Here is a 15,046-nt window from a genome sequence, read left to right as displayed (position 1 = left end):
GGGGTGTGGGGATTCAATAGGATTTGATTTGAACCCATTTTTAAAAAAAATCTGTTCCAAAGCCTTTTTGGATTCATTTTATCTACAGTGGGTTTGATTGGTTTTGCAAGTTTTTTAATTACTTATGAGTTTGAAATCTTATTCGGGATTAAAAATGGTGAACCCATTGGAGATGATGGTGGCAACTGTGTCTTATGAATGGTGAGTGTTGGAGAGATTTGTTCTATGTTGTTATGAAAATAAAAAAGAAAAAAAAAGAATTTAAAATACATGTATTTATGAAAAGAATATTAAAAAAACATTTTAATATTTTTTTTGCGCTCACTCTCTCGAAGTGGGTGAAATACACTTGCTTTGCCACACAATTATTTAGAAAGGTAATACTTCGAATTTTAAATATTTTAGGAGGTGATAAGGTTTCCGTAAAGTTGAAGCGTGTGTAGTTGAAAATTTGACTATTTTCTCCCACATAGAGCAACCAACCAAACAAGCTAATCATTGCACAGTAGAAGTCATAAAGACTAAGTTGGTGTTTGAACATGTGATATCAAATTATGATTTCAAATCAATATTTGGACTATGATTTGGGATGATGATTCCAAATTCCAAATCTCAAATAAGCAAGATTTGGGATCCCGAATTGTGATTCAATTTTATTAAATGTAAAACTTGATTCATAAATTTATATATTGAAAAAAATAATCTAAACTATGTGCCAAGTTTAGGGGTGTTTTCTATACTTCTCTCAAAATTATATATATTTAAAAATTTGTAATCGCAAATATTTATTTATAAATGAAACATGGAGATGTGTGATTTATCAAAACGGCACCGTAGGATATTTCGATGTTTTCTTTATAAATTATTATTTGCTCATTCGCTAAAATTGTATAAGAATAGAGGAAATTTAAAATTGATGATTTTCACAACTAGTTGGGGCTTTAATAGGAAGAGAAAAAAATAACTTAAGAAATTCAAATTACATATCCAAACAAAACTTTATTTTCAAATTTTATTTCAAATTTAAAATTATGACTCAATATTGCATGTCCAAACGATCCCTAAATAAAAAGTACAAACAAAACAAGTACCAATATAACATAATGGAAAAGTAAAATGATATCAAAGATTTGCATCGCGTATAAACATGAGAGCTTTGATGTCATCGTCACACTCAAATAGTTGCGTATAGCTTTCCTTCAAGTCCAATTGCACACCAACTTCAGAATGAATATCCGTATCATACAACCAAAACATTTGTATATCTTTCGTACCAAAAAATAGTAAGGCTGGCTTTCCCAAACCAAAATCAGTATCATGAAAAGGGAAGTTGCACAAACTTGAACATAAAACTTTGTCAACTTCATCATTACCTCCCCATTCTGGTGAACTATCACTTTCATTATATATATTAACCAATGTTGACACTATTTCATCTGGTGAAGCTTTGTTACATGAAGCAACGACTTTATTCACAGTATCCCTGATTAATATTATGAAGTGATGCAATTTCATTTTAGTCTCCCTTGGTACGAATTTTATTGGAACATCGATTCTAAAATTTCCCATAGAGTTGTTCACTTGAGGTAAAGATGATTTAAAACGCAAATTCAAAGGAAAGTACATTAGAGAAGGCCTGACATACCCATTTATGATTGCTGAAGCACCGATGAAAGCCCTCCAAAGGAATGCTGTAATAATTTCAACCCTTGACGGCTGAAAAGTCAAAGCTCCACATGATTCATCAATGCATTTTTTTCTAAGCCTTGACATAGCAGCCTCACGAACAACGAATTTCTTAACAATAATATCTTGGTGTATAATTGGAGTGTAGGTTGACTTGAAAAGTCTTGATATATCTCTTGTTGGGAAAATATTACCCAAATTGAAGCTTAGAAAATTAATTTTTTCAACAGGAGTTTCCATTTTACACACTTTTGCGCACTCAAAAACAAATTTAAAATATGAGAAACCATCCATTGCAGGGTGTGAACCACTTAATGAGACTGCTAGGCCACCACATTCAAACACGGTTACTTGTGCCGTTACAATTGGTGAAACCATTAAATTAGTTTTATCTATATTTTTGTTTACGTGTGGCCAAAATAAAGATGCAAGACTAAGGTCCTTGCGTGTTTTCTCTAGGAAATGATCAAGCTTACAATTGACCTTGGCCTTAGTGTAGGAAACACCTTGATCAAGACAAAGAATCGAACATTCATCTTTTTCGTACCTTCCTGCTGCTGGATAAACATGAGTTAATATCTTTGAAATAGATTGTTCAATTCGCTCATCGATAGTGGAGTTGTTGATGAAATTATTATTAGCATAGAAAAGAACAATCGGGACGTGTTCTTTCTCAGATATTTGGTCGAAGAAAGAGAGGTTATAATGCTGAAGGTGAGGAGGAGTAGGTAAAAATGGCTTAATGAGCTTTGTGCATAAGATTTCAATTTCCATTTTGCTACACAACTCAACTAAGGCCTAACTATAAAAATAAAAAGGCAGCATTTAATAAAAGTTTAGAACCTCATTTTTAACTTTAATAAGAAATTTTTATAGTCCCAAAGATATTAGGTTATAAGTAAGAATACAAGTTTTCAAAAGTTTTATCGTCATACAAATGTATGATATTTTTAATATCATAATTTGTTATAAAATTTTGTGTAGAGTTAGACTATGTTAAATAAAATAGAGGTAAAAAATTTAACCTCGTTGAGTGTTTAATTATATTAAAGTATATTAATTACCATGAGTACGTGATTTAATGATACGTCCATTTTTAGTTATCATGTTGTGTTTTTCGAAAGTTAATTTGACTAATTTCAAAGTTAAATTAGATTACATTAATTCGATATTTTAAACAAAAAAAATTAGATATTCAAAAACTATACGAAAAGTAATATATATTTGGGATGAAATCTTTAAGTTTTTTCAATTAAAATAAAATTTACATAACTGAAAACTACATAAAAATAGTCGCAATAATTGATAATTCAAGTTATTTAAATATATATATATATATAATAATAATTACAGTAAATAAAGAGTCCATTTGAATTAGCTTGAAAAAAAATAGCTTTTAAGTCGGAAAAAAGAAGAAGTCAAACTTAAATGACTTTTTAGTCAAAAAATAAAAAGTAGACAAAGTCCTACTTCTGGTTTTTAACTCATTTTAAGTCATTTTTTAAAACTTATTTTAAGTTTTTTTTAAGAGCCCGTTTGGATAAGTTGAAAAAGCAGTTTTAATTCAAAAAAAAAAAAAAAAAAAAACTTTAAATGACTTTTAAGTCAAAAATAAGTAAGGAAAGTTCTACTTTTGATTTTAAACTTATTTTAAGTCATTTTTAAAATTTATTTTAAGTTATTTTTAAGAGCCCGTTTGGATAAGCTGAAAAAAGTAGTTTTTAAGTTTAAAAAAAATAAAAAAATCAAACTTTAAATGACTTTTAAGTCAAAAAATAAACAACAGAGGAGGTCCTACTTTTGGTTTTTAAGTTATTTTTAACTTTGTCAATGACTCTCAAAAAACTAAAAATGACTTAAAAGTAGGTTTGACAAACTTTTTAGTCCATCCAAACATGCTCTAACTTTGTCAAACAGCCTTAAAAGCTAAAAGTAACTTAAAAGTAGATTTAACCAACTTTTAAGTTAATCCAAACAAATTAAAAGACTTGTTTGAATAAATGAATTACCTTTAGTAAAGCTATACAAATTTATTCATTTATTTTTGTCCACAAGAATTTTTCTTGAACTTCTTTTTTCCAAATTGAAATAAATATTAAGAAGCAATAAATACATAAAATTTTCACTAAACTAATCAATTGTAATTGAAGAGTAGTTTATTTAAATAAATTTAATTTATACTAACGTAAATTATATTCACATTTATTAATGACTATTGATGATGGGTCTCTTATATCATCATGCAACTATTCAGAGAAATTGATATACTATCAACTAATAAAATGACTAAAATGCCATCACCAAATAAAATAATGTCAATAAGCTAACATGATGATACCAAACTTTCACTCATGTTTTTATAATAGTAGAAAACAAAAATAAATATTACCAGAGAACCTCATATAAATAAAAAGGCAGCAAGTAGTAAAACTAAATTAGAACCTTTAAATTGTCTCTATCATACATACCAGACAATTATTAAATGGAGGGAGTTCACTGAAACACAATCTAGTCGAGGATAGTAATTGGGCGGGGCGGAGCGAAGCAGGCTATAATGTATGTGGCGCAGGCTTATTAGAGCATTTATAAGCGTGGGGTAGGGTTGGGTAGGCTTAAATATAATTTTTCATAGACGTATACTCTCATATTTATATAGTAAATTGCTCATCTGCTCTTGTGAATGTAGATCGATTGATCGAATTACGTTAAATTTTTGTGTCTTTTGGTATATTTCTCGTTTGTCTTCTTACTTCAAAAACTTGTTACATCCATACGCACACACAAATGTACGTGATCGTGCAAGTAATAAAGTAGCCATTTTTAAGAGTCGGTTATCGTACCCACAGAGACTCGAGATTAGATGATATTTGATTTTTCCAATAACTTTAATTTGAATTTTCAAAAAGGTTGATGAATGATTCTAAATTATACTAATATGATTCAATTTCAAGTTGGAGTTAAAAAAAATGACTTAGAAAATTCCAGGACTGGAGTCAACTTTGAATTTCTATATAATATATCCTTTTGTGGACTTCAATTAGTTATCAAATCACTGATTTACAGAGTTAAATGTATGATCATGATCTTCCGACCTCTAATCGTCTACCGCATTGTAATTCCACCATACAACCAAATGATTTCAAATTTCTATTTACTAACAAATTCAAATTGTTTCCGAGTCCTAGCTAGATCCTATATCCAATACTACAAATAATTGTGCATGTAGCTTTCCTTCAAGTCCATTTGCACACTAACTTCAGAATAATGAATATCCGTATCATGCAACCAAAACATTTGTACATGTTTCATACCAAAAAATAGTAAGGTTGGTTTTCCCAAACCAAATTCAATATCATGGAAAGGGAATTTGCACAATCTTGAACATAAAACTTTGTCAACTTCATCATTACCTCCCCACTCTGGTGCATTGAAGCTTTCATTATATATATTAACTAACGTTGACACTAATTCATCTGGTGAAGCTTTGATACATGAAGCAACAATTTTATTCACAGTATTCCTGATTAATATTATAAAGTTGTGTAATTCCATCTTGGTCTCTCCTAGTATGAATTTTATCGGAACACCTATTCTAAAATTCCCCATAGAATTTTGCACTTGAGGTAAAAATGTTTTAGCACGCAAATTCAATGTGAAGCTTTATATTATGATGTAATTTATTGGTTAGGGGTATGGTCCATGTCCCCCAACATATGTAACTTTTTGAATTAATCACATGGTAGGGCTCAAGCATAACCCCCACACTGGACAAATATTTATTGGAGGAGGTCACTGTCTCATAATGCATTAATTGACTGAGAAACAATTCAATTAGAGACGACAATGGGCGGGTCAGGGCCGGAGTAGGGCGGGGCGAGTTATACTGTATGTGGGGCAGGGTGGATTAGAGCTTTTACAGATGCGGAGTAGGGGGGGGGCGGGGGGGGTTTAAATATAATTTTTCAAAATTTACGTAAGACGGAGTGGGTTACTTAACATGTTAATTTAGCGGTTAACCGTAAACAAAATTAATTTAAGTTAAAAACTTGTGGCGCCTATTATTTAAAATGCTAGGCTGGATTATTTTGTTACTTTGTGCATGATTGGTCCTCGGTCGGCCACCCACCTTACACCTAAAATTAATTAAATTTTTAAATGTTGAGACTATTCATTGAATTATTCAGTATGTTGTGAATAGTCATCTCAATGGTAGGTGAAAACTATAATTGATCCTGTGGAGTGAGATTTAGATTTACATATTCTAAACAATTGTATTAAGTTTACGTGAACCGTAAGCGTACTTTTAAATCCATAATTATATGTAAATCGTAAACGTACTTTTGTCGATTATTTTTCACACAATAATGTACTGAATTTTTTTTAAAAATTTGATGTTCATTCATTATTTAAAAAAAAAAAGATATGACGTTGATTTTTAAAATGAAAAACATAAATAAAAATGAAGAAACTTGTCATTAAAAATCCAACATAAAAATTTTCTTGGCGTGAAAGGGTAGTTTTAGAACGTCCATTTGAAGATGTGTTGTGAAATGGGAGCTTGAAACTCAAATTCCGAGTTTCTGTCTCCGTGCAAGCCGTTGGGGCGGGGTTATTTCTGCCAGGGCGGGGCCGTTGTGGCACGATGGGTCTTGCTGTGGCAGGACAGTCGCGACTTAAATCGCGAAAAAACCCCAAAATCGTTATTTTCTGCAAAACTTCGTTCTTAAGAGCTAAGGGATGACCCAGGGCAGTTTCTTATCAGATTCCCACAAATTCTAGCGCTAAAGGTAAGTTAATTACTCCTCTAATCCGCTTTTCGATTCATAGAACTTTGAATCTTGGGTAATTATCGTTGGGGGAGGGTTTTGGCCTGAAGTTAATGGTGGGGAAAAGTCCTAGCTGAACATTAGGATCATGGGTTTGGCCTTGGGTTGATATTTTGATATAATCCGAGTAAATTAGGCCTTGTTTATTGATCTTTGCGTTAATTACTTGTTTATAGACCAAGAACAAGCTAAAAGACTCCAGAAAGGGAAGGCTCACGTGTCTTAGGAGTATTCAGGCTTGATTTCAAGGTGGGTGATAGTTCGATTTCCTGTTGTGTGATATATGCATGTTAATTGCTTCATTGTATGCGTGCATGTATGTGAATAGGGAATGTGAATCAAATCTAATGAAATGATTTTGTGTGAACAATTACATGTCATGGACCTATTACTTGATTGTATGACTATGAGTACTATTTATTATGGGTGTGATTCTGACTGTGATTATGCTGAATGGATCGGGTTTCACGTTCCGATACATATATTGGATCGAGAGTCACGTTCCGACACATATATTGGATCAGGTGTCACGTTCGGACACATGTATATTGGATTGAGTGTCACGTTCCGACACAGTAACAATTTGGGTGTGGATTCCATGAGAGGACCACTTGTGATTATTACGTTCATATCTACCTATCATTGATATTGGGAAATTATTTGTTGCTCCTAAATGATAACTGAATTATGTGTTCCGTATATGTCTGTTTACCATGTTATAATTTCTTGCGTATTTCGCTTATAGGAGTACGTAGCCGTGTGATTCTATCAGTACACCGTGGTTTCGTGTACTGATACTGCACTTGCTCTTTCTTTGTTGAGTACAGTCTTCAGGCGGCTATTGACATAACTCAATTAGGATATTTTTGACCTAGACCGAATTCAAGGGTGAGTCAGTTCTTTCAGACTGCCATGGATCCATCGTTAGTTTAGTCCATTCTTTTCGGAGTTGGACTACATGTTTAGACTTTTACTTATGTTTAGTTTCCGGGGTTGCGCCCCCTCTTTCTTAGACTTGTTGATTGGTAGAGTTTTGGTACAATGAGTTTCAGTTCTAGGGATTGAATTTCCGCGATAGTTGGTTGTTATTTTTACACATGCATGCACATGGACAAATCAAAGAAAAGGCAAGCACCGGAGTGACGACTATGAATAGCTGCTTTGACATTCCTATTCCATTTTTGGGAAAGGTCATCACCACTGAAGCACTAGCGATTTGACAAGCATTAGAAATAGCGTTACACAATGTTTGATCAAAGATTCATATACTATTAGATGCAAATAACGTTGAACAAATGCTAGAGTGTGAACCTAACTAGGTTCAATCATACTGAAAACAAATCTAGAATAGTGGTAAATTATCACAAATTATACTCTAATTAGACCCATAATCAATCCAAATAGCCGTAAAACTCAAGTTTGTTTAATTAAGGTTGATGTGAACAAGTAAAAGATGTGACATATTTTAGGTGATTAGTTTATCTACGTAATGAGTATTCGAGAACAAACACAAACATATCTTTTGAAATTTGAGCATGAAAGTTTTCATTAGAAACACTTTATCGTATATTCAAATGCTCAACTGATATAAGTAATAATTAAAGTATCTAAATAAATTTAATAGCAATTCTTTTTGGAATATAAATAATTATGTGTTTGAATAAAAACAGATAAACCATTCATAAGTTGATTAGCGTCTGTTATTTACAAACAAATTGGACACAAAAAACTTTACCAATTACATCAAATCAAAACTTGTAATATTCCAAGGTAACATAAACCTATTTAGCTCCAGCAGGTATTGGAAACACTGTCCGACTCATACAACTGTACAAGCACCAAAGAGACAATTTTGCTATCAGGAAATCACACATGGGTGAAACAACAAATATGATAATACTCCCGTCATTTTAATTTGTTGGTCTGAGTTTGACTTAACACGAATTTTAAGAAAGCGATCAAGACTTTTAAATCTTGTGATCTTAAACTAAAATATATGTGGAATGTATCAAGGGACTTTGTGGTCTTAAACATGTCATGTGAAAAATTAAAATTAAAGAGTTATAGTCATAAAAGGAACGAGCTAGCCTTCTCTTTGAAACAGATCAAAAAAAAAAAAAAGACGAACAAATTGAATCAAAGAAAATAAAAGATATATTCCCTCATTCCTAACTAGCATAAGCTAAGGATGATGTCCGCAATATGTATTAAAAATATATTGTGGCTATATTATAAATATTTTCTTTCGAACATATTAGCACACATAATATACAACATTAGACACTTTACTGTACGCAATGTATCAACCTTGTATAATTAATAATATATAAGAGATGTTTATACACGTCTTTACATTGTTATATAAATTAAAATTATCGAAAAGAACAATAAGTTAAGAAGCACAATGAAATTACGTCTCCCAAGAATAACAATAAGGATCCGGCTCCACTCCATTATCTTTTTTCTCCATTTCGTCAAGTGCACGTCTAGATTAGAAATATGTGTCATATTTAAAGTTTAATAAAGGTCAAGATTATATTAAATTAACAAATATCATAATCATAGTTAAGTCAACTAATTTTAGAAAACTACTCTCCAAATTTGGTAAGGATTACAATATATTCTATACAAAATTTGATATTTATTAATATCATTAATTTCATATTATATTTTTGTATTTAAATATTAAATTGTAAATTTTAAGTTTTAAACCAATTATTTTTAAATGATAAAAGATTGTTATTGTGCGTTCTTTTGATTACATCTTAATTACTTCTGATCAATTCCAATGTTCTCCTTTTTTTGGATCATTTTTCAGCTTATTTAATTCTACTAAACAATTGCTAGAATGGAAAATGATTTTTTTTTTGTCTATTGCTACAGTACGTTTTAAAAAAAAATATATAATTAAATAATTAGAGTGCATTAGTAAGATAAATTAATTAGATATCCTCTTATTTCTTATAAAGATAGTTTAAAATAAAATTAGATTTCAACAAAATTTAATGATTTTTTTTTATTTAAATTGATTGGGTGACTTTTTAAGTGAAATATCAATAGTTGAGTGATTTTCTAAGTAAAATATCAATAGTTGAGTGACTTTTGAGTTATAATCATTAATTTCATATTATATTCTTATATTTAAATATTAAATTGTAAATTAAAAATATAAGATGAAATTAAAGATATTAATAAATATCAAATTTTGTATGAAATATATTGTAATTCTTACCAAATTTAGAGAGTGGTTTTTTAAAAGTAGTTGACTTAACTATGATTATGATATCTGTTCATATGATATAATCTTGACCTTTAGACTTTAAATATGACACATGTCTCTAATCTAGACGTGCACTTGACGAAATGGAGGGAGGGGGTAATGGAGGGGAGCCGGATCCGAACAATAAATTAGGATAGCTTGTTCTAAGCAAACGAGAAAATGAAAAGGAATTTTTTTTTGGCCAGAATTTGACCAGAATGGTATTTTACCTTTTTAACTAAAAATGGAAAAAAGATTAGTTTATTTTAAAATAAACAAGATATTATAGTTTTTTTAAATTTCTAACCAAATTTTATGGCCATTTAGCATTACCCAAAATAAAATTAGAGGAGGGTGGTTAAAGCATACTTCCCTAAAATCATTTTTTTTGTAAAGCAGAAAAATAAACTTCCTAAATAGAGGGAGTATTATATATAGATTATGATTAGTTGAATTGTTTCGCGGTGACTGCGATATGAGTAAAACTAGATATAGAGGTTTGTATAATCATATGCCCAATATATATTATTTTATTTATCCCAATTTTTATGACATAAATGTTGTTTAGAGATTCATACAAATTACATAAAAAGTATTATAAAAAATATGGGTGAGTAAATAGGCAATACATACGAGGTTCTCTAGTTGACATTAAAAAAGCTTATATATAACACTTTTTTGTTGCTATATATAGTTGGGAGGTTCTCACATATATAATTGTAGCCTTGGTTGAGTTGTGTAGCAAAAATGGAAATTAAAATTTTATGGACAATATCATCAGCGGGTTGAGCCGCTTTTCCTTTAACAAATCAGAATGATTAAAAGAGATAATCTTAGATAGCTGACCTTTCAATCTATCATGAGGCCCAAAGCAGACAATATCACTAACGTGTTGGGCCGTTGCATTTTTCCTTTAACAAAGTCGGATTGATTAGAAGAAATAATGTAAGATAACGGACCTCTCAATCTATCATGAATAATTCTGGAGAAAACCTTATTAGTAAAATATATTACTCAAACTAATAGGTGTTATATCTGAGAAAGATTAAATATTTTCCTTGTCAGAGATGAAGACCAAATTAGTATGAATGATAAATTTAGAAAGAGAATGATCAATGAAATTTGTAAGCCTCCTTGGAGGATTCTAGGTATCATTGATGAAATAAAACTCTGAATTAATAAGCACAAAAAATATAACAGTTAAACACTGTTATAGAGAGGCAAATGAAGTGGCAGATGCTTTAGCAAAATATGTCACTCAAATTCAAGACCCGAAGATTATTTTGCAAGAAGTGGATCTTCCAGTAGTGACTAAAGGTCTTCTTAGGATGAATAAATTGGATTTTTCCACCTTTTGAAGAAGAACCAAGAAGACTAATACCTGGCAAATTGATCCACCTTGAATACTTTTATTTATATGCATTAACAATTGTAGTTTAAATGCATTAGTATAGTTGTTTTGTTTTATAAAGATCTCTGGATTTGAATCTTAATAGGATAGGATCTTTCTTGTCCTAATATGTAAATTGTAAAAGAAGGTTAGGCTTTATGTCCCCCTCCATTTGGTTGTTACTATCATTAAGTTCTGTTGGAAAAAAAAAATCTAATGATATTAGGGCTCCCAATATCTCATCTCAACAAGTCTGCAAGAACCTACCAGATAAACATCAGGCCCATAAGAATTGTCCCCACTAAGATTAAACACTGCTTTCTTTTGGTGTATTCTACTTGGGCCTTTTGCATTACCATTCTATTCTCAGCTAAAGAATAATCTTCGAAGTGCTTCTCCTTCAGGCTTGCAATCTCCTCCCTGATAATTAACTACGGAAAAATATTTGTAAAAGCTTCCCTACTTCACAAAGGTAGGACCTTCTTAATCTTTCTCTTAAAATCTAATAGGAATTAGAAGAAAATTTTGCAACCCAATTTAAACTCACCACCTCTTTAAAACTACCATGATCCTTCCAGAATTTCAAAAACCTAAAAGGCTTCTAACAATCCGAATTAGAAACATTACAAGACAAGAGCAAAAGAGTATGGTTAGAACCCTTTTTACAATGACCCGAAAGGTCATTTTTAATTTTTTTTGTAAAATTATCATTTTGTCCCTCCTGAGTTTAAACTCGAGTCTTTTTTGATTGAGTTGTGAAAGTATATTTCGAGCTTTGACTAAAAATTGACAATTTTGTAAGTTTTGATTTTGAAAGGCTAAAATTGCTTAAAAGTGAATTTCAGAGTCTCTTGAAGTTTTGAATGTCGAATGGAATTCCGTCGATTTTATTAGTTCTGAAACATGTAAATTGGTGTAAGAGAGTTGTCGATTTCAGATACAGAGTCTATTTGAGAATTTAAGGTCCTAAGTTTGAAATTTGTGGAATTTTAGGCTTTGGGTTGACTTTGGTCAACATTCAGGGTTCGGATATTTAGATCAGAATTCTAAAAGTTTTGTTGGATTCGGGGAATTATTTTAGGCCTAAGCGAGGACTTGGTTGAATGTTTAGAGGTTCCGAGTTTGTTTTGACCTTTTTAGGTGTTATGTTCATTTCTTGTGATTTTAACAAGTTTCGGGTCAAGGAGACCTCATATTAGTATTTCAATGGTTCCATTGTTTCCAAAACATCAAGTTTAGTCAATTTACATATACGGTTGGTGTGTACGGGATTCTAAACGAATCTCGAGGGTCCTTTTGATATTTTGAGTGTTGGTTGATTTTTTGGTGCTTGAGTTCTATACCCTTCGCTTTTTCGATAGGCCTTCCGCTTAAGCGACGTTCACCTTAACGAAGGCGTGATTGCTAAAGCGAAGGCTAGGCTTTCGTTGGGTTTGCTTAAGCGAACCAAATCTTGTTCTAGCGATGATCTCTTAAGCGAAGTCTGGTTCGCAAAAGTGAAACCCTTAATTTTTGCGGGGTTCTCTTAAGCGACATCAAAGGAGGTGTATGCCTGCCATTTTCGGGGTTTAGCCATTTTTAGCCATTTTTGACCATTTTGAACTTTGTAAAATTCTTGGAGGTAATTTTGAAGAGATTTGTTGTGCTAAACCATTTGGGTAAGTTTTTGTGACTCTAAAACTTCATTTTCCATTAATCATTTATGGATTTTAACATCAGAATTTGGGTTTTGATTGGCAAAATGACAGGAATTTTCAAGATCTTGAGTTCTTAACTAAAATGGTGATTGTGAACTGATTTTAAGTCCTTTTTCAAAATGGTTTTCACCAATGAGTTCCAGATGCCCTAGGTAATGTTTTCAAGTAAAAAATTTTGGATTCAAACCTCATTTTTGAAATTAAATTTTTGAGTTGATTGGCCCATTTTTCAAAGAGTATGAATTGGATGTTGTTATTTTTTGAAATCTTATTGTGATTACTTGATTGAATTAGATTGTGTGGCTTTGGAAGTTATTCGGAAGGGAATGAATCAAGTGTTGGATTGACTATTTGATTGAACTGAGGCAAGTGATCTCTTAAACTTTGTAATCTAGTAGAATCGTGTATTTTCCTTCACTGTGTGTGTTGGGGAGTAATGGGAATAAGGTGAAGGGTTCATTGTTCCACTTGATTAATCTTAATGAATAAAAAAGGGGATTAATGAAAAGGCTATATGTTGATCATCATGCTTTGTGAATTGCTTTGTTGTGGCCTCTATTTGATTGCTTGATGAAATGCTTTGCTGGCATTAATGTAGAATTGAATTGCTTGAATTGTTGTCTCTTCTTTATGCTGTAAAATTGCTTGTGCATTGATTGTTTTACACCGTGATGAGACATGTGATATTATGTCGAAGGGAAATGGTTCCATCAAGCGACGTGATATAAAGTTGATGAAAAATAGTTTTGGCTAGTGATGTGATATAAAGCCAAAGAAAAATGGTTTCGGCTAGTGATATAATATAAAGCCGAAGAAAAATGGTTTCGCCTAGTGATAATGTGTCGAACGGAAGTGGTTCCGACAAGTGATATGATATAAAGCCAAAGGGAAATGGTTTCAGCTAGTGGTGTAATATAAAGCCGAAGGAAAATGGTTCTAGCTAGTGATATTGTGCCGAAGGGAAATTGTTATGTTGACTCCACTGTAGTGGTGTATATGAGCAAGAGCGTTCTGAGATAATTCATTTCTCAAATAAGAATTTTTTCAATTCATAAGACATATTCTCCACCAAATCAGATCTTAATAATTTGATGCACGTAAAAAATTGAGTCTCAATGTAAGTCAAAAATGTCTTGAATATGAAAAATGCCTCAGATTTAGATGAAAAATACACCCATGTAAATAGAATATAATCATCATGAATGTCATAAAATATTTAAAATTAACATGAGAAACAATTGATGAAATGTCGTAAACATCATTATGAATGACATCAAAATCTTTGTAGCACGACTATCAAAATTAGGAAAAGAAAAAGTTTTGCTTTGCCTAATTTACAAGTAGAACAATCAATCGAGGTAGATGAGAATTGATTTTTATTTCACAATAAATCAGAATTTGATAAATGAGACAACACAACAGAATTTGAATGTCCTGGACGCTTATGTCAAACCTCAATCTTCCTAGCTATAGAAGTACAAGAAAAAAAAAATAGAACATGAAGAATGAAAAAGTGTATAGGAAACAATTGTCCAACTTTAGGTCCATTTGTGATTATCGTTCCAGATACTCGACCATGCACAAGATAACTATTACAACAAAAAAATTACATCAAAATTGTTATATACTAATTGTCCAATAAGACTAGTGGAGAGATTTGGTGAAACAAAATATTCTTCAAAGTTGAAGTAATGTCCCCAACTTTGATAACGGGTAAATTACTACCATTGAAAATTTGTATTTTTGATGGACCTTAATACTTACGAACATTTTAAGTATGCTTGTTGAGTTGGTCATATGATGGGAAGCACCTGAACTAACAATCCAAAAATTAGATTTAACATTATTAATTTGTAATCCTAATGCTGAAAAGGCTGACACAGTCATTTGTTGTACCATTTTAGAAGGAAGAACTTTTCCTGAATATGAGTTATCAATAATGGAACCATTTATCACAACTTAAAAGTCATTGACCCTACGATTTCAAGGGCGCGTGGGACACTTTTTGAAAATGTGTCCTTGTTGTTTATAATAATAACATAACTCATTGCCATAATTGCTAGCAATATGATCATATTCCTTGCAATTGTGGCATTGAGTTCTAGTCATATCACCCATTTCCTTTACCTCAAGCAGCAAATGCAATAGTGATATCATTTTCTTTCTTAAAAGCGTTTTGTGTGACAAA

General features: G+C 31.4%; 1 protein-coding gene across 1 annotated transcript; it reads right to left on the bottom strand.

Annotated features, from left to right (window-relative positions):
* Window positions 1–984: 984 nt before the first annotated feature.
* On the bottom strand, window positions 985–2,525 carry LOC125863309 (acetyl-CoA-benzylalcohol acetyltransferase-like). The gene has a single exon (XM_049543500.1). It carries the CDS (start codon window positions 2,458–2,460, stop codon window positions 1,123–1,125), a length of 1,338 nt encoding a protein of 445 aa, XP_049399457.1. The 5' UTR covers window positions 2,461–2,525; the 3' UTR covers window positions 985–1,122.
* Window positions 2,526–15,046: the final 12,521 nt, after the last annotated feature.

Source organism: Solanum stenotomum, chromosome 4 (genome assembly GCF_019186545.1).
Source record: "Solanum stenotomum isolate F172 chromosome 4, ASM1918654v1, whole genome shotgun sequence".
NCBI classification, from domain to species: Eukaryota; Viridiplantae; Streptophyta; class Magnoliopsida; order Solanales; family Solanaceae; genus Solanum; species Solanum stenotomum.
This window is presented reverse-complemented; position numbering and strand designations above follow the sequence as displayed.

What these genes read in the sequence shown, in the direction of transcription:
- LOC125863309 (XM_049543500.1), bottom strand. Translation starts at nt 2,460, where the DNA reads ATGGAAATTGAAATCTTATGCACAAAGCTCATTAAGCCATTTTTACCT.